Source organism: Leptonychotes weddellii, unplaced genomic scaffold (genome assembly GCF_054177405.1).
Source record: "Leptonychotes weddellii isolate Sample4059 unplaced genomic scaffold, ASM5417740v2 HiC_scaffold_40, whole genome shotgun sequence".
NCBI lineage: Eukaryota > Metazoa > Chordata > Mammalia > Carnivora > Phocidae > Leptonychotes > Leptonychotes weddellii.
The window spans coordinates 134-21659 of record NW_028005512.1 but is presented as its reverse complement, the minus strand read 5'-3'; the positions used below and the strand labels follow the sequence as shown (position 1 = coordinate 21659).

General features: G+C 36.0%; 1 protein-coding gene across 1 annotated transcript; it reads right to left on the bottom strand.

The window, feature by feature from the left end:
- Nucleotides 1–334: 334 nt before the first annotated feature.
- LOC145719351 (dynein axonemal heavy chain 6-like) lies at nt 335–21299 on the bottom strand (the record flags this gene model as incomplete). Its single annotated transcript, XM_081810849.1, has 10 exons — nt 335–512; nt 2486–2599; nt 5365–5493; nt 8640–8891; nt 10390–10542; nt 11389–11540; nt 14805–14925; nt 17077–17277; nt 18789–18905; nt 21131–21299. Coding segments are annotated over 10 exons (1586 nt in total), but the record flags the coding sequence as incomplete, so codon positions are not given.
- Nucleotides 21300–21526: the final 227 nt, after the last annotated feature.

Sequence of the window (21526 nt, the reverse complement as noted above, 5' to 3'; positions counted from 1 at the left end):
ACATCTGGAAAATGGCATATTTATTTGGTGCAGTGATATAAATGGACAAGGCTGCACTAGCCTCATTTGGCTGTCTAAGGCCTGAGTGGATCAGTATCTTGGCATACCTACAACCCATTACTGCACTAAGCTCCCTACCACTTGGGAAACTCTTACTCTAAATGCTGCTTGAACCAAGGTATTCAATTCCATGATTTGGCCAGTTGAAGATAGGGATGTAGGGCCTCTGAAAAAATTTGTCTATTCTTTCTTTTCTCTCTGCAAAGCTGACTAATTTAAACAGGGAAGAATTCCTGACTTTAGTCTCATTAGCATCAAGTAGTAACAGACTGACCTGGAGTTTTTGAAATAATTTCTACCGAACTTACCTTTTCTTTCATTTTTTCCACCTTATGTTTTAGCTGGGGAACTACACTGTTGGGTGGCAAGCCCTTTTCCAATTGAGTCACAAATTTGGCATATTTAGAAACTTGACTATTCAGGAATTCTGGATCCAGGCAGTCAAACTTGGACTATAAATCAGAAAGAGAAAAAAAAAAGTTAAGACATATGATAAAGGCAAGCTTGAAATAGTAAAATTTTTTACTTTACTAGACTTTCCAGTAGTTAAATTGTTAATCCAAATCAACTCTTTACTTTTGGAAATGGCTTTACATATTAAGATTGCTAATAGTGTATCAGGCATCACTTGCTTATTCCTTTCATGTTCTTGTCTCCTACATCATCAAATGTAGTATTGTAATCCCTGTAATTTATTCCTAAGGGCCAACTCTTGGAAGGAGACCAATAGCTACTTCTTACTCTTACTAACTAGAACTTTCTCACCCAGTAGTCTCCTATTATTTGATTATGTACCCCTTTAATATAAATGATTTAAAGATATACCCCAAAATATACATGTATCTATAAATATATTTCTCAGTTCCATAAACAGAGAAAGACAAATACTGTATGATCTCACATGTGCAATCTAAAACAACAACAACAAAATGAAATGAAAGGAAACTTACAGAGAACAGACTGGTGGTTGCCAGAGGTAGGGCTGGGAGGTGGGTGAAATGGGTGAAGGAGTAAGAAGATATAAATGTCCAGTTATAAAATAAATAAGTCATGGGGGTGTAATGTACAGCATGGTGACTATAGTTAACAATACTGTATTGCATATTTGAAAGTTGCTAAGAGATCTTAAAAGTTCTCATCATAGAAAAAAAATTTCATAATTATATATGACAATGGATGTTAACTAGACTTACTGTAGTGATCATTTCACAATAGATACAAATATTCAATTGCTATGTGATATACCTAAAACGAATATGTTATGTGTAGTTATAAACCTTCATTTTTCTTTTTTTCCTTCTAGGTTCAACATTTCCTTTCTGTCCTCTAATGGGTCTTTTTGTATGTTTGGGATGACATCATCCCATTTTGGAAGCTTCTGTTCTGAACTATGGTGGTAATTAGAAAACTCTCTAAGCTTTTTCTTTATACCTCAGGAGTTTTTCTACATACCTCAGGAGCTTTTTCTACTTCTGAGATAAGTGACAAAGGAGTTATACAAGAGCACTTAAAATTCTTTGATATTATATCATATATTTGTTTGTTTTCTATTTTCTTCACCAAAAGGTAAGTTCTGTGAGGGTTTGGACATTATCATTTTTAGTCTTTCCTGGTATACCCAGCACTTAAAACATTATCTGGGAAACACTTTCTGTGTTACTGGTGTTTAAACCAGACATGTGACTTCTAATTACAGGTATCAGCACAAGTAGGCTGAATGAGCAAGTGTAAAACAGTATCTGTAAAGTTGATGGTATTTCTAACATGTCCATATCACACTTGAAAGAAGAGATGATCATCTATTCTGCCTTCTAGAGGGTTGACCCTTATCAAGGTTTGAATATACAGGTAGATCCTAAAAATCAAATTCTATGGTGGCTGTTGGTACTTGGCCCCCTAATTAAGGTAATTTACTGTTGAGCTCTTAAGGGAAGATCCTAGATCTCATTACTCTGATTCTATTCTATCACAGTGAACAAAATGGCTTCCTTTTTTTCAAAACCAGAACAGAAACAGAAGTTAACAGAAATCTAAAGTGTGTAGATCACAAATAAAATCCTACAATCTTCAAGAACACTTGGGTGTAGTATATCATGACAACATTGTATTCAGAAGCCACAAAGCAGTTAAACATCATGCAGTGAGATCTTTTGATGCTTCCTTCATTTAGCCTTCTTAAATGGAGGACCCAAGAAGCCTGTCTTACAAGAATGCATTCTGCTCTGTGGTATATAGTGACAGAAAGACCTTTACCCATTTCACTAGAAAGCTGATAACAATTACCATAAAACTGTAACATTGCATATTTTACTGAATTAAGACTACTCCAGATTGTTAAAAATAATTCTTATTATTAGGATATTAAGTTTAGTTAATAAAAAATGATTTTGGGATTGGGAGGTTTTTTTGTTTTGTTTTGTTTTACCTTTAACCATTCTTGTTGGAGTTGATCCCATTCAGATAAAGAATCCCAGAGCAATTGTTTGAGTTTCAATTCAGCACTAACTTCTTCCAGAGCTTCAAACTTCGATACTTCTACCTTTAAAAATATAATAAGCAAAATGCACTATTTAGTTTTCAGATGTAAAGATCTTATGTTATCCTCCTATCAGTAATTCTTGATACGGTGACTACTTAGCAGAATATGGGTGGGTCCTAAATGGGGAAATAAAAGGAGTGATATGAACAAATGAAAAAAATAAATCATAAACCCTATGTATATTCAAATTTCCACTTGAGTGACAAAATACAACTCTTTATATTTCCTCAGAACTTAAATGTTCAGCAAAGATATAAATATGATGATTATCATCGGCATTGTTCTTCAAGTTGGATCATACATGCCTGGCCTTTTTTAGGAAAACAAATGAATTTTCAGAGGTACTCATTTCCTTTGGGACATGTATAGCTAGATGACAGAAGAAGGAGATTTCTGTGCAGTAGCTGGTGGAGGGGATGGGGAGATTTAACATGGAAAGAACAGCCTGGCTTCTACCTCTTTCTAAACCCCTGGGTTGTATATGAACACTGTAGGGAGAAAGACTGCAAGAAAATCAAGAAGCTGTTTTCATAGAAGCATTTTAAAACTGCCTTGGCTTAGACATGAACAAACCCCCAGGGGGGTTGTTTGCACAGAGATAAGCTAGGGCTTTGAACATTCCATCCAACAGCAGCTGAATACACATTCTTTCCAAGTGCACACAGAACATTCCCTAGGATAGATCATATGATAGGCTACAAAACAAGTCTTAGCAAATTTAAGATTAAAATCATACCAAGTATTTTTTTCAATCAGAATGGTTTGAAATTAGAAATCAACAAGAGGAGAGCTGGAAAATTTATAAGCATGTGGAAACTAAACAACACACTCCTGAACAACCAGGTTAAAGGGGAAATCAAAGGGAGATAAAACAAAAAAAACTTGAAACAAATGAAAACACAGCATGCCAAAATCTATGGGATGCTGCAAAAGCAGTTCTGAGAGGACAGTTTATAGTGATAAATGTATGTATTAAAAAATAGGAAGATAACAAACAATTTTACACATTAAGGAAGCTGAAAAAGGACAAACTAAGCCCAAAATTAGCAGAAGGAAGGAAATAAAGATCAGGGTGGAAATAAATTAGAGACCAGAAAAATAGAAAAGATCAATGAAATTAAGAGCTGTTTTTTCAAAAAAGATGAACAAAATAGATAAACATTTAGCTAGATGAAGAAAAAAAAAGAAGACTTAAATAAAATCAGAGGAAACTTTATACCAGATACCACAGAAATACAAAAAATTGTAAGAGACTACTATGAATAGTTATATGCCAACAATTAAATTATATCACTTAAAAGAAATAGATAAATTCCTAGAAACATATAACGTACCAAGACTGAATCAGGAAGAAATAGAAAATCTAAATAGACCAATAAGGAATAAGGAGATTGAACCAATAATCAAAACCTCCCAACACAGAAGAGTCCAAAAGTAGATGGCTCCAGGAGCAGATGGTTTTACTGGTGAATTCTACCAAACATTTAAAGAAGAACTAATGCCAATCTTTCTCAGACTTTTTCCCCCAAAACTGAAGAGGTGGGAATACTTCCAAAGTCATTTTATGAGATCAGCATCACCCTGACATTATGGATCTAACCTTGTCTTCATTAAGAATTAGAAGTAATTTCCTTAGGCCAGTTAGATCTTCACTCCTATCCCCCAAGTGACTGAGAGCTGCAGAAGGAAGGGTAGACCTGAGGTGATCATGAAAGAAGAATTAATCAAGAATGGATACAGAGTGTGGAAAGAAGGGGACATACTTTTATTTCAGGCTCTGGCTCAAGCAGTGCTATCCTTTCTGACCCAAGATGTGCCCACCTGTAGTTATAACTTTTTATCAAGCAATGTTTCCTCAATACCTCACTTCCCACTGCATACTGTCCCATCTTGTAGGTCAGTTAACTCAACCTGGGAACAACTTTGAACCCTAGTTCTCCAATGCACAAATCTCAAGTACCGCACCAGTGACATTGTCTAGAGTCACACTCATTATTTTGCAGATTGCCCCCACCAAGTCCTGGGCTCTGGAATGGACAGCTCCTCATATAACTTTCTGGCCATCCATCTGGGGCTCTGGAATAGATAGGTACATTCCCACGTGAGGTCCAGACACTCCTCCAAGACTGCTGGAGAGACTAACAATACCTCTCATTGCTGGTGGCTCCCTGGGTTTGACCCTAGGAATCTCTTCTTTCCTATTCTCTTTTCTTTTTGGTCTCTTTAATAACTGTTCAGAGCACTTAAAGCTCTTACTCATTTCTCTTCATTTTTCTTGAGACTTCGAAACCTACCCTTTTTTGGGATCCACCTATTCCCTGGCTTAGCCAAATTCTCTTCTTTCACCAAATTGGCGCATCAAACCAGGGCAAATCAGGCAACATTCATGGAATCGTAACACACATAAGAATGTAAAAGAAGCTTGAATATTATTCAAGAAAGACTAGAGGGGCTTTAATTGACCACGTTAAAAAATCCACATACATATTTTAACAAAGAAAGTGCAGTCCCTGGTCTGAGGGTTTACCTATAATTCATCATTATTTTTTTATTAAGAAAGATACTTTGTCTCTCATGTGTACTAATCTTTAAACACTTCAAAGGCAGAGAACACATCATATTTGTATTTCAGACCATTCTGGCACAATGACTAGCACATAGGTGTCCAAACATTGAATGTTAGAGCCACATTCTTGAGGGTGGTTGTGCATCAATGCCATTTCTATGCATATGTTTTAAAAACAGATGTGTAGAGCTGTCCTTACCTTAAAATTCTTCTGATAGGATTTATACTGAAACGCACGTTTTTGAAGATCATCTAGAACTACCTGCAGCTCATTCAACATGAGCTTTATTTTGTCTTGGTCAGCAGTGATATCCAAAATCTGTGGATCCTGTAAAATTAAGATAATTTTTGATTAGTCATTCCTACTTTTGATGTTGACCATTAAATTAAATGAATTCATAAACATTTTCAAAAAATATTTTTCTAATTCTCTTTTCACTCTGATTTTTAGAAAATGTTAAAATGGTTGCTTTTCTTGCATTTTAAAGCAATAGATGTACCTTGTAAAAAAAAGTACAGAAATAAATAAAGAAGTGTCATGGGGACAATATTGTTTTTAAATAGTACCTAATATATTTCCCCCACCTACTTTCATTCCCTACACTTCCTCAACCAGCATGACTTCAGGTAAGGAGAGGAGCATGCAATAGGGAAGACAAGGAAGAGCACATGATATAAGGGAAATTCCTATTGTACATTCATGGAAATAGGAAGCCCTTTGATTTCTGAGAGGTAGGAAGAGAGAAGATAAGGAATAAGTGGTCAGATATCAATTTTCCTGGCTGACCTGTTGAGGTGAATGGGAATGGAAAGGTTCAGGAGCAAAGAAGGAACACCTAACTAGGTTTGGGAGAATCTGAGAAATTGGAAGAATCTGAGAACTATTATAACCATAGCTTGGGAGGATAATCTCTGATTTGGCATGGTACTGCATTCAAAATGGCAACATGTTCTAGAAAAAGCTAAGGGAAGTGTCTAGCAGAAGGGCCTTGTGTTTACACTCTGGTGCCTTCATGGCTTGGGTTGGCACTTGGTGGATCATGAAGTTCTCATGTGCCTTGATTCTGGCAATGGGAACCACAGCTAGTACCGGAGGACTAGAAGGAGCCTAAGATCAGGATGAGGAGGCCACAGATCACTTGAGACTGTAGACTATAGCAGAAATGATGGATTACAGCAGGAGGGGCCAACACGGTACCCAAAGAATCAAGAAGGACCCTTAGCTAACAGCTGCTTGGGACCACCAGGCCCAGCCCAGCCAAACTGCACTAGAAGTCCTATGGTCCAGAGGACACTAAGAGGTCTGGATGCCCCCTCCCTCCATCCACCAGGAGGAAATGCACATTTCCACTTACGGGCAAGACGCTGGAGATAATGGTGGCAGGGGTGAAGAAATGCCCAATAGGCATTTTGAATTGAATTAAAATCTATCAGAAAGAGACCAAGCTAGAATGAAATAGACATTTCAAACTGAAATAAATTGCATTATCATCACTTGTCACACTGAGGTTTTTTTCTCCAACTCCCTCTATCATCAAGAGTAGAGGTCTTGACAGCAAGATGGTATCATTTATAGAAATAATAAGTTTGCAGTTTTTTGCTCAAGAGTGATAATGAATTCATTCCAAACCTTCTATGGAAGAAGCACTTGCTGGAGAGAATCTCTGCTGTCATTTCTGTGTGTGTGCATCATGTTTTTTACAATGCACGATTACACATGACGCACTTGCCAGCACTTTTGCTCTCTCTAGCAATCCACATACATGTATACAGTTAATAGCAGATTATCAACCATTGGAAGCAGACTGCCTAAGCTTGAATCCTGGTTCCTCCATTTATTATGTGTGTGACCCTGCGTTACTTAACCTCCCTGTCCCTTTGTTTTCTTCTCTATAAAATATGAATACTAAAACCTTATTGGTGTTCTGAGAATTAAATGAGTTAAAACATGCAAACATATATAAGAATGTTCCAAGAAGCATTATTCATCCTTGTCAAAAACTGTAAACAACCCCAATATCCAATATCCATCAGTCATGGAATAATTAACTTGTGGTATACAATGAAATACTACGTGGCAACAACGATGGATAAACTACATCCACTAACAGCATCATGGGTGAATCTCAGGAATATAACAAACTAAAATAAAGGACATACTGTATGATTCTATTTAACTGAAGTTCATAACTGAAGTTCATAAACAAGCAAAACTGATTTATAGCATTAGAATTCAGGGTAGTGGCTTCCTTTGGGGAGGAAGAAAAGGCTAGTGATTCAAGGGAATCCTAAAGGTACCAGTAACATGAGTAATGGATACTTGGGTGTGCTCATTTCTGATAACTCATGAAGTTGTAAAGTTATTATAGTTATGTTCAGTTTTTTTCTGGGTGAAAAATACAAAAATATTTCAATATGAAAATAAAAACAATACAAAGACCTTAGAGCAGTACTTGACACATAGTAAGTACACAATAAATATTAGCTACTTTTATGTTTCCATGTCAATATGTATAAACATACTTTGTAATCTTTAATGTCTACATTGTATTCCTTTGAGCAAATGTACCCTAATACCTTTTATTCATTCTCTGTTGATGGACACTGAAATGTTCCCATTTTTTTCTGATTTGATTATAATTTTATGTGCTTTTATACTTCTGTGATCAGATTTAGTTAATATTAATAATAAAATAGATCATTACAAAATTATATTTCTTTTAACATATAATGTATTATTTGCAAAATTATATTTTCATGTATGCTGCTTCTGTTAAGAATCACCCAGCTATCTCTTCTAAATTCTTAAAAAATTTCCCTTGTATCTTTTGTATAGCAAAATTGGTACAAAGTTAACCAAATATTCTTCATTACCATTTATCAATGTAGATAGAGTCTTCTTCTTCCTAAATGTGAATTTCCTAATATGTACCTAAGCAAATTTTAAAATTGTGGCAATAGCTACAAAATATGTTAAAAAGTTATAGAAGCACTCATTTCAAAATAATAAATACAAGTCAGGAGAAAGGAAATATTACATATGCTTTATTTGCAATGGTCTGGAATTTATTCAGTACTTAGAGGTTCAGAAACATGTTCGGTTTTTAATAGCTCAAAGATACTGTTAATGGATTAGAACGAAACCACAAAAATAGAAGTTAAGTCAGGTTAAAATGAACTATGATCCTAAAATAGCTTAATTAGAATATAATAGTCCAGTTTTACACAGATTATTATTTTTTTAATTTTTTTTTTTTAAGATTTTATTTATTTGTGAGAGAGAGAATGAGAGACAGAGAGCATGAGAGGGAGGAGGGTCAGAGGGAGAAGCAGACTCCCTGCTGAGCAGGGAGCCTGATGTGGGACTCGATCCCGGGACTCCAGGATCATGACCTGAGCCGAAGGCAGTCGCTTAACCAACTGAGCCACCCAGGCGCCCCGATTATTATTTTTTTAAATCCTGCTGTAGCTTACTTGTGCTTGTAGCTTTACTTCATTCACTTCGTTGGTTAGGTCTTCAAGGTCTCTACCCAAATGCTGAGAAAATTGCCTGATCCTTGTTTCTCGGTCACCCACGGATTTATCGATGGCGTTCTGAACTGCAACAATGGATGGCTTCATAGTAGCAAAAACAGCGAAGTCTTCCGGAGGTGTGGGGACCTGATACTGTTCAATGAGCTTGTACATCTGAATCACTACATTGCCTTCATCTTCAAGGCTTTCGATCTAAATAGAAACATTGGTTGCTTGTTAAATATATCAGAGTCTGATTATTCCCTTTCAGTGTTGTCTTCTAGGAGACAGTCACTGTGCACTGTGAACATCTCACATTCATAACCAGGACAGGAGGAGTGTGCTTAATGGTACAATCCCCCTGGCTAAAGCCTGCTGGTTGATAAAGACAGTCATTGCTACGGTACAGGTAATCAGGCCCAGGAGGTAAGTTGTTCGGAGCTGAGCACAGTTAGTATGACTCTTACAAATGTTTATTGTTCTCTTCTCTCTCTCTTTTGGTCTCCAGTAGCATTAAACAGTGCCAATATTTGGTTTTCAGGGACAACATGTGCTGGCAGAATGCTCCACTGCAATTATCTGAGCTCGCAGGCATGCATGCTGAGCAGGGATTGTCCCAGAGCAGCCCCTGAGGTATGCATGGGCCACGATTCTGGCTGCATGTTCCCTACTATCCTTTAATAAATACTTTTACTATCTTCAACGGACTACTAAACATCTTCACTTTGATGTCCTATCTTCAGTGGATGGTGCCTTTCCTAATTTTCTGGGAAGGGACTCTCCAGTTTGGGGGGAACCCTCCTCTTCCACTCTGCCACGTGGCTAGAGCGGGAACAGCCATGTTCACACAACTTGACCCAAACCCCTGGCCACAAGTTGAACCAAGCAGCACAAAATTGGGACCTGGCGAACCCCGCTTAGTCTCCCTCTCGCTGAACATGGGAAGAGTTAGACTGTAGGGGTTGGCAGAGGCTATTTGCTTCCATGTGGAAACAAAGCATGTCCTTGACACGAGAAGAGAACTGCACAGAGGCTTTTATTTATTTTTTTTCAAGATTTTATTTATTTATTTATTTGAGAGCAAGAGAGATCACGATGGGGTGGGAGGGGCAGAGGGGGAAGCAGGCTCCCCACTGAGCAGTGAACCTGATGCAGGACTCGATCCCAGGACCCTGGGATCATGACCTGAGCTGAAGGCAGCTGCTTAACTGACTGAACCACCCAGGCGCCCTGCACAGAGGCTTTGAGAGAAATGATTCCCAACCCTTCACTTGGGAATCACAATTCCATGATCACTGATCACAAATAAGAATTGCAGGAAATTGTGACTGAGAGCAGTGGCTTTGTGGCCAGAGACTCAAAGTTGAGCTCCACCACAAACTTTGTGATCTTGGGCAACATAACTTTTTTCAGTCCCTGTTTCCTTATCTGGGGAATGAGAAAAAATTATCTACACTTCTTAAGTTTTTGTGAGGATTAAAAATGTAATAACATACATAAAAGACTTAGCATAATTCCTGACTAGCAGTAAGAGTTTGATCAATGTTAGCTCTCATTATTGCTGTGATGTAGGGCGTTCACTTACATTGTCTGAAAGTGTTTCTGATATTTTGACCGCTGTTTATTGACCTTCAGTCCCTCAATTTCTCTTATTTGTCTTCCTTATCTACCACAAGAACTGGAATATTGAGTTATATGAAAATCAACTCACCCTTTCCTGAATTTCATCAAGAAATACTAAGCTGTTAACATATTCTATGGTGGTTGTTGGAACAAACTCAAGTTTATACTCTGCATCTTGTGCCTCAGAGATAATGGCATCCACTTTTTTCTTGCTTTGACAGGGAAGCATGTAATTTAGCACCTAGGAAAGAAAAAGAAAATGTGAATCATAACTATTTAAATATTTTCATTTCATTAAATATTTTAAAGAAATCCTAATTGAATGTTAAATCAGCAGCTCTGTCTTCTGTAACCTACAGTAGGGGTCAGCAGAGGTTTTCTGTAAGGACTGGATCGTTACTATTTTAGATTTGCAGGACAGACACAGTCTGTGTCACGAGTACGCAACTCTGCCCTTGTAGTGAGAAAGCAACCATAGGTAATACAAAAGCAAATTGTCATGGTTGTATGTACAACACAGGTGGCAAACTGGATTTGCCCTGTGGGCTATAGTTTGCCAGGCCCTGCTTTACACCATTGTCTCGTTGGAGGTATTTGACAATATTACAGGTATACTCTGGCTCCAAAGGAAGACATGAAAGTTATTACAGGATCCATACAAATGTCCTCAGCAATACCATTCACTAAAATATAATCAGATCTTTAGGGACAGTTTCAGAGCAGGAAATGATGTCCTAAACTGGATCTCAGTATCATTTAGTCAACAAACATTCCCATTAGAACACTGAGCTGTTATAGTGGTGTCTCTTGGGCAGGAAGCCTTGAAATGCTCCAACAAAGGAAAACAAAATGGGAATAAGAGGCTAGTCTGAGGCCTGCAAGTCCCCTCCCTTCCCTCAACTGAAAGCTGACTATGCTTGGGACAGAACAAATATGGGACTTTTCTTAGGAATTAAGGATGCCCAGTAGGTTATGTTAATTTTAACATATTTGCAATACTACAAAATAAAGATAGTCTATTTGTAGTAGAAAAATTGTAACATAATTATAGAGACTATAATTAAAGTTTTTCCTTGTTTATAGTTACCTCCAAGCATCGCAAAGGTGATGGAATTAGTTTTTCTTTTAGCAGCTTTGTATCAATGAGCAGCAATCCTACATTTCTGGTAGGTCTCAGAGCTACTGCATCCTTGTGCTGTCTGTGATATTTTTCCAGTTGTACTCTAAAAAACTCAACATCTACATAAAATTATCATATAAAGCATAAAATATATTAAATTTTAAAGGATCATTAAAAATCATTGCATTAATAAATTTATAGATGTATTTATAATGCTATTTTCCTGATGTATAATACCTTGAATAACTTCAAAATGTTAATTCATAATGCTTTATATTTTATTCTTGTACTAAAGAAAATAATATTCAATAATGTAAATACATTTTCTGGCTCCTACTAAGAGATGGCAGATGAAAATAATTTGTAATTGTATTAGAGGATCTAGTCAGGAATGGACTGGATCTTAGAGTCAGGTTGGAGTTGGGCTTCATGGAAGGGTTCTCCCACATGGCACCTCCATATAAAGCATTCTGAGGATATTAATAACAAAAGTGTAAAACACAAGAGATCAAGCATAGCTGGTTATCTCCATTCCTTTTCCCAACACCTCTCTGCCAATCCTGCTCCCACATCACGGCTAAGGCTTTGCCGATGTGCATGTGCCATATGCTGCAGTTGCATTTTAATAATCTTCCTATTTTCATTTTCTCCCTTCTCCAATCTACCTGGAACCAGTGGAGACCTGATTACCTTTGAATACAATTGTATCGTACTGTTGGTCAAAAACAGCTCTTTATAATATACATGTAATACTAAACTATTCTGCCTGTCTTTAAAAATCTTGTACCCTCTGGGCCTGTAAAAATTTAGCTAACTTTGGAGTGCCTGGGTGGCTCAGTTGGTTGATCAGGTCATGCTCTCAGGGTCATGAGATTGAGCCCCACATCAGGCTCTGTGCTCAGCATGGAGTCTGCTGGAGATTCTCTCTCTCCCTCTCCCTCTGCCCCTCCCTCCCTAAAATAAATAAGCAAATCTTAAAAAAAATTAGTTAACTTTATTTCTAAGTACTTCCTCCACAGATTGATTTCCTTACTGCTCTCTATTCTCTTTCTATAGCCCTCCTCCACCATCCCAAAAAGGAAAGGGTGTTGATTCTTGTCTTTATTCATGTCATCTCCTCTCCTGAATATAAGGGTCAGTTTGACATAGTATAAAGAACAGTGTTAGAAAACCTAAGCTCAAGTCTTTAACCCATATTTAGCTTTGGTTAAGTCAATCTTTCTGAGTTAGCTTCAGCTTCCTCATAATACACAAAAGGGTCAACAGTTATCTATCCTACTCATTTCAGAAGCTTTAGATGTGTATATTTTTGAGAACTGACAAAATGAGGATATCAAGTAATCTGAGACGTCCTCCGGTAAAAAAAAAACCTGTATAATGTGGCTTGGTCTAGTATTTTCCAAACTTATTTGAACACAGAGTATTTTTTCATGGTATCATGTAATTATCCTTCAGAATAGTGGTCCAAGCAATTGGAAATAGAGTAGATCTATAAATGACTCAGGTGGAAAGGGAGCGATAACTCCTCCTAAAATCCTAAGATTTTTTAAAAGTGAAGAAACCCTATGAGTGCTATTAGACTCCATTGTGAGAGCCAACACAAGAATAATGGGTACACCAAAAGGAGAAGAGAAGAAGGAAGTAGAGAGGTTAAAGAAATAATAGCTGTGAACTTCCCAAACCTGGGGAAAGAACTAGTCATACAAGTCCATGAAGCTAATAGATCATTTTACTATATCAATGCAAAAAGACTCTCTCCAAGACACATTATCATGAAGCTGTCAAAAGCCAATGATAAAGAAAGAATCTTAAAGGCGGCCAGGGAAAAAAAAAGAAAGTAACCTACAAAGGAACCTCCACTACACTATGAGCAGATTTCTCAGCAGAAATTCTACAGGCTGGGAGAGAACAGAATGATGGATTTAAAGTATTGAAAGATTAAAAATTGCCAGCCAGGAATACTCTATCTAGCAAAGCTATCCTTCAGATATAAAGGAGAAATAAAGACTCCCAGACAAACAAAAGTTAAGGGGGTTCATCACCAGTAGACTTCCCTTACAACAAATGTTGAAAAGAGCTTGTCTACCTGAAATGAAAAGATAAAAATACACAAAACTTTGAGTAAGGTGATAAACAGAACCACAAAATTGTAACTCTATTTTAGAATACGATGTTAAACAATTATAGCACAAAGATTAAAGGAAAAAAGCATTACAAATAGCTATAGCTACATATTTTGGTAACAAACTCACAGCATATAAAGGGATAAAATGTGGCAACATAAATATAAAAGGGGAGGAGGAAAATAAAAGAACTTATATAGGCAAATGAAGATAAGTTACTATCAGCAGAAAAAGGACTATTTTATCTATGAGACATTTTATACAAACCTCACAATAACCACCAAACAAAAATCTAGAGCAAAGACACACACACACAAGAGGGAGAAATTGACCAAATCATCATAGAAAGCCACCAACCTAAGAAGGTAAAGAGAAACACAAAGAAAGAGAAAGAGAGATACAAAACAACCAGAAAATAAAAAATAAAGTGGCAGTAGTAAGTCTTCATATTATCAATGATCATCCTAAATGTAAATGGATTGAACTCACCCATCAAAAGGCACAGAGTTGCTGGCTGGATTAAAACACAAGACCCAAACTATATGCTTCATAAGACTCATCTCAACTCCAAAAACAAACATCAACTCAAACTGAAGAGGTGGAAGATGATACGCCAAGCAAGTAGTAACCAAAAGAAGTGGATGTACCCATTCTTATATCAAACAAAATAGACTTCAAGCCAAAAATCGTAATGAGAGACAAAGACCATCATGTAATGATAAAGGAGTCAATAGATCAAGAAGATATAACAATCATAAGTATATATGCTCCCAATATCTGAGCACTGAAATGTTTTAAGCAAATACTGACAGATCTTAAGAGAGAAATAGACAGGAATAATAGAGGACTTTAATACCCCACTATCAGCAATGAATAGATCATCCAGACAGAAAATCAACAAGAAACAGAATTGAATCACACTTTAGAACAAATGAACTTAACAGACATATATAGAACATTCTTTCCAACAGCAGAATATACATTCTTCTCAAGTGCACATGCCACATTCTCCAGGATAAATCACATTCGAGGTCACAAAACTAATCTTAGGAAAGTTAAGAAGATCAAAATCACACCATGAGGTGTGGAGAGTAATTCTACATAAAAGAACCCAGAAATGAATAAATTATTGACTTTTATCAGGCCGACTCTTTTGGGCCACAATTTCTGTCACTACACACCAACAAACCGAAACCTACAATACTATAAACCTTGACATCTCTCTCAAAAATAATTAGTAAGGACAAACGGAAAACTTACCAGGTTCTTGAAGTTTAAGAGCTTGTAAGTCAAGACTTTCATTTTCCTTGAAGAATATCTGAAACTTTTCAAATGTAGCTGCATATAATTGGGCAGATTCAAATGCTGCCTGTATGGTTTCCTAAATGTTATAAATAAACAGACAAGTAAAATTATATTTTTTCTGAGCAGAATTCAATTCAATATAATTAAACAAACAAACACAAATGCCTTCTCTGTGTCCAACACTATGCTTTGACCAAGGGATACACAAGTGAGGGAAGATACCATCCTTGATGTCAAAGGGCAGTTAATGGATTCTCTTACAAAATTAAAAAAAAAAAACTTCAAATCTGACTTTTGAAGAACTGTTCCTTATAATTAAAAGGAAGCATACTAATAATTTTTTAAATCTTAATTCCTCAATCCTTGTCTTTCATGACCTTTACATTTTTGAAGAGTATCTCATTTGTGTGTGTGTGTATATGTTTTATAACTTCCAACACTTAGATTCAGTTATACATTTTTGGTACTAATACCACAGAAATGATGTATGTTCTCAGTGCACCATGATGGAAAGCACATAATGTCAATTTGTCCCATTACCCATGATGTTAACATGTTGGTTAATCTGGTGTCTGTCAGGCTTCATCACTTACTACTTTCCCCCTGAAATCAATAAATAGCTTATGTAGAAATACTTTGAGACAAAAATCCTGTTTCTCATTATACTTTTGCATTCTCATTTTAGTATGCATTGGAGATTCTTAACTCCAATTTCTTCCAACTTCCTATTTCTATGATAGCCATTGGGGTGATTTGTCTTTACATTTTCCTTCTACATTTATTAGTTGACATTCTGCTGTAAGGAAAAGCTTTTCCTTTTCATTCAATTCATTCCTTCATTCACAATATGGACTAATATGCTTTCATTTTATTCAAGAGTTTATGATACTTTTATAATCAGTATTTATTTTTATGGTCAATTTGTCCAATTTGTCTCAGGGAAATGCTTCTATGGCCTCGATACCTGAAAGACTATCTTGAATAGATAAAAATTTTTGATTCACACTTTCTTCCCTAGAGTTTCATTAAGAAATGCTATTTCATTATTGTCTTGCTTTACACATTGTTTTTGAGAAGTCTGATGCTGGTCTAATTCTCTTACTTCATAAGTTATTTGATCTTTGTGCTCTGAGACCTGGAGGAATTTTTCTTTAGCTTTAAAAGCTAATAGTTTTAAGAGGCTGTAGGTCAGAATTGATTGTTCTGGGTCAATTTTCCAAGGTACTCTGTAGGCCCTTTCAATATATAGAGTTAGGATTTCTTTTCTTGGACTAGTTATAAATGTTCTATCCTATGTTTTGTTTTTTCTCCTTCAGAGATGCCAATTAAATGTATGTTATTTCTTCTTTGACCATCTCCTATTCCAATTATTTTCTCTCTGACCCTTTTACTTGTCCATCTCTAGCTTATTTTCATTCTCTTGGTTGTTTTTCTGTCTTTCTTCTATTCTCATTTTTCCTATCATTCTCCTATAGTAATTATTAAATTTCCATTTGAGTTTATTCTCCCTTGGTCACAATGTAATTTCATCTTCATTTCAGAGATGAATGTTAATTTCCCATTTCTATTTTTAATTTTGAATTTTGATTCAATGTGATTTTACACATATTCAAATGCTTGTTTGAGGATATTTACTCTAGTTTGTAGTGTACCTTTTGTTTCAAGGTTTTTTGGGAGGGAAAGGAAGGAATATTCATGAGGTCTTTTAATCTTCACTTTCTGTTTTCTCCTTATAGTAGTTTTGCATGAATTTAATATATCTTCATTTCCTCAGCTTATGGATCTGAAGTGATTTATGAGATTTATAATACAAGGGTAGTCTGTTCCATCAGTGTAGCAATGAGCAGATTATTTAATTTTTTGGCTGTGGGGAAAAAGTTGTGTGTACTTTGGTTTTTTGGTTCTCTTTAGTCTTGTAGGACCTTAAGTTTTCACCAGTTGCTTCATTTCCCCTACACCACCCCAAGTTTAAATAATGGCTCTTCTTTCTTCTTAATCTTATCTTCTCCCCTGGGAGTGAGGGAATGATGCCATCTCAGATAACTTGCACTTCTAAATCCTTTTCTGTAGTCAGTGTTCTGATCTACTAGGACTTTAAAAAAGAAATCACTTTACCATTTAGAAATTAAGTAGCATTCAGTTTAAAGATAAGAAAGGATGAAACTTTATTACTCAATTGAGAATATTAAAGATTGAGAATATTATAAAATAGTAAAAGTAAATGTACCTTTATTTGAAGGATAATTGTGTGAAAATTCTTATCATCATCAAATACTGCTGATAGGCTTGGTCCAGATCCACAGGTTTTTTCTTCAAGTTTGTTGTTAATGTAAGGTCTGGTAAAAGCATCGAAATATGTATCAGGTACAAGGTTAGGAACTGATAGCACAGTGTTTTGAAAGTGATTAATTGCGCCAGAAATACCATCCTGTTAGAAAAACATAAACATAAATGTAAACATATATGATTATATTTATGAATAAGCTTGAATTTTTTGAAATGCTAAAATAAATAATTCATTCAACCATAACAAATACTGTGTTGATTCTGAGTTCATACAAATCATGTGAAGAACATGAGTTTTCTGGCCGAGAAGGGACATTCAAGAGCCCACTGCCTCTGCATGGAAGCTTCTGAGTAAGTCCCCAACCAGAGGGAACTCAGCAGTCCACTTGTCCTTATAAATATCCTAAAATAACCTATCTGATAAATTACAGAATCATAGACTACTGATTTGGAAGGAACTTTAACACTCATCTGCCTTCTCATCTTACAGATGCATAAATTGAACCTTAGAGTGGTAAGTGGTTTCCCCAAGGTCAAATAACCCATTAACTGTAAGGGCAAGACTAGAATCTAGAGATCCTGATTACTAGTGCTTTTGTGCTACAATATACCAGGAAATATAGACTCTGATTGGTTTACTAATCTATACATGTACACAAATGAAGAGGACAGAATTCTAAGATGGCCCCCAAGATTCCCTCCTTCTGGTGTATATGCCTTGTACAATCCCTTCCTCTTGAATATGGAGGGAGGGAGGGCCTGTGAATATGATGGGATGCCACTCCCATGATTAGGTTACATTATATAGAAAGTTAAAGGAATTTTGCAGATATAATTAAGGTCCCAAATCAGCTGACTCTGAGTTAATCAAAAAGGTATACCCTCGGTATGCCTGACTGAATCAAGTGAAAACCCTTAAAAGAGGGATTGTGCCCTTCCCAAAGGAGATTTTCTAACTGGTCTTCAAGAAGCAAATATCCATACTGTAAACTGATTATAGAGTTGGCCCCATGGCAAGGAACTACAGGTGGTTTCTAGGATCTAAGGGTGGTCCCCTGCCGACATCCCTCAAGAAAACAGGAACTTCAGTCCTATACTTATACCTATACAACAACTTGAGGGAACTTAGAAGTGGATCATTTTCTAGTCAAGCCTCTAAGGAGACCTCATCACAGCCAATACCTGAACGACTGCCTGGGGAAGCTTTGAAACAGAGGATAAGCTAAGCAGTGCCCAGACTTCTGACCCACAGAAACTGTGAGATAGCACATGGTTGTTGTTTTAAGCTGCCACATTTGTGGTAATTTGTTACACAGCAATAGATAATTAAAATATTTTCACAGATGCAGCATACCTAAAAAGATTTCAAAAATTGTACTTACTATAGTCAATTCTAAATTTTGTATAGCATATGTTCTCTAGATGGTGTACCCTACAAGCTCCCAATCTGTCTCAAGTTAAATAAAAGGTGCTAAACTTTTAGACAGCTTTTATGTAGATGTAATGCTGTGCACAGAACAGTACTTTCTCTTTTCCTTCTGATCATTTTGAAGGAGGGACAACAGCAAACCCGCCAATCACTTGACAGTAAAACAGTTGCTTCATTTCCCAAAAAGGTACTTATAGGTGGATGCTATAAGAAGGAACACACACCAGAAAGTCTTCCAAAGAAGGTTCAAATAGTAATGATTGGACTGTCAAAATCAGTTCTGTGAGAAACATGGGGATGAGAGACTCATCTTCTTCCTGCTTTTCCACCACAGAGGTCCCCTGAAATGAACACATTTGCAGTGTGATAAAGATGTAAGAACCAAGGTATAAGATAAAAGATGCCTGTATTACAAGAAGCATGTAAACTGAAGCATATACAATTAGTTGATTTCATAATGTTGGCTTGTCTTTCAACAAATATTACCACAGAAATTAAAAAATAAAGGCAAACATTAAAAGACTACACAATAGTGTAAAACTTCTCTCCTTATGAAAACGCTATCAACAAAATGGAAAGGCAAACAACAAGCTGGAAAAATATATCAGTAGTGTATATAGAATATAGGAGATTGATAATATTTAAATAGAAATATATTTGATATACTCAATAGAAATGTATACTAATATAACAATTGATATATAAATAGATATATACTAAAATACGAATGTACTTAAATGGAAAAATGGGCAAAGCTCATAATCTGACATTTCCTAAAAGGATGATACAAGTGATCAATCTCCTTCTTGTTCTTATACTCAAGATAGTTTACTCAGTAACAACATTTATTATTTACTGTGTGCCAGGCAGTGCTAAGTATTCATGTACCCACATCAACCATATGAAGCAGATATCATTATTACCCCCATGAGAAAAATAGGATCTGGAGAAGGTAAGACATTTCATTCAGGATCCACTGGTTATTAAATGCCAGGCCAGCACTCAAATCCAGGTCTTTCTGACCACCAACCTATGCTCTTATCCCTGCACTGGGGTGACAATTAAAGGAATATAACAGTTAAAAGCAGTGATGTACTACTTTACAACCATCAGACTGACCACAATGAAAATGAATGATAATATCTAGTGTGCATGTGGTTCATTCTCAAACATTGCTAGAAAGGTTGTAAATTGACACAAAACTTTTTGGGAAGTTAATGCATCAGTATCAAAAGCACATTTCTGACCCCAAAATTCCATATCTAGGAATTTCTTCTAAGGGGAAAAAATCATAGATGTGTGAAAAATGTATGGACAAGGATGTTCTTTGCTTATTTGGAATAATAAGAAACAAAGATGTCTTTGCTTATTTGCAGTATGAGAAAGTGATCAACGATAGAAAATTATTTAGCAGATGTATAGCTGTTATATTTCTATGTGAGAATATTATATGGAAAAATACATATTGCCTTTGGAGATTTTTCACAATACATTGCTAAGTGGAAAAAGAATGTGTTAAAGCAGTAAGTATGGTACCTTCTTTCACTTGGGAATAGTTATCTTTGGATAGCAGAGGGTCCTTTTCTTTGTATATTTCTGTGTTCTTCCAATTTTCTTCACTTAACATATATTACTTTTATAATTAGAAAATAAATGTTACTTTCAAAATATAATAGTACTCGGAAAAAGGAGGAATTGAGACTAGGGGAGGAGAGAAAGTAATCAAAAGGAGTATGCAACTAAAATTCAACTTTTGGAGAAAAGGGAAACTATGGCAAAGAGCATGCAGCCTTGAAACTTCATAGCTGGGTTTCCTGGGGAGGCAGTTGAAAGGTGCAGGTAGGAAGCTCGATGAAACCAGGTATGCATGTTTTGCTATGTTTTTAGGTATCTGGCATGAAGTATTAGATAGAATGGAGCTAGGGGAAGCTTACTCGGAAACGTGGATATGAAATGATATGATTTCTCTCTTAGCTATGCTAGAATGCAAAGATTTGTAGTACTTCATCTCAAATGTCTCAAATTGCTCTGTGTCTCTAAGATCAACATCCTCCCAAGAGGTTATCCACTCAAAGCACAAAGGTTTGCTTCCATGATTTGCTTCTTCTCACCCCTAAACCATTGTTTATCTTTCATTTATACCACCTTCCCTGCTTTTCTCTGCCAGTTCATGCCCACGATGACCCCCAAACCATAAGCTTCTTGGGGGCAGGAATCCTGTCTATGCTTTTCATCACTATAAATCCAACAACCAGCACAGGGGTTGGTACATAGTAGGTACTTAAGAAATATTTGTCCAGTGTACACATGAATAGCCTTTAGCAAATTCCTATGAGACAGACAGCAACATCTAGCACTAGCTTGCCTGTATTATTAGGTATTTGGTGATATGGTGATTTTCATTCTGCCATTTCAAGTGCATATGGTAAGCTCTGATTGTCCTGTGAAATCTAAGCATTTCTGCTACTTTTCAAGTACATAGAAAACAGTATAATTCATAGGACATAGTAAGCACGCCTCAATAAATGCTGACCTACGAATTTTCTTAATTTTTGTCTGAATATACCTTTTTCTCAGTGACTTCAGGCTTCTCTTCAGTAATCCATTTCTGAATGACATCTGCTGAAGGTGTTCGTTTTAGCTTGTCAGTAAGATAATTCAAAAGAGAGTTAACAGAATTTACTGTTAGGATGTGCATTGTGTTCTCAATTAGATAGTCATTTAGACGGATAAAGCTTGAAAAGAAAAAAAATACAGCTTCAGTTTTCTATATTCACTACTATGAAAGTGACACTAAACCAAATATTTTTGAAAGTGACACTAAACCAAATATTCAAAATTTAAAATATCATAATTTCTCTTTGAATTTCCATTTATGTTATAATAACAGAAACTTACTGTCCAAAAGAGTTATTCTTGGACATTCTTCATTTTAAAACACAAATATATTCAAATATATAGC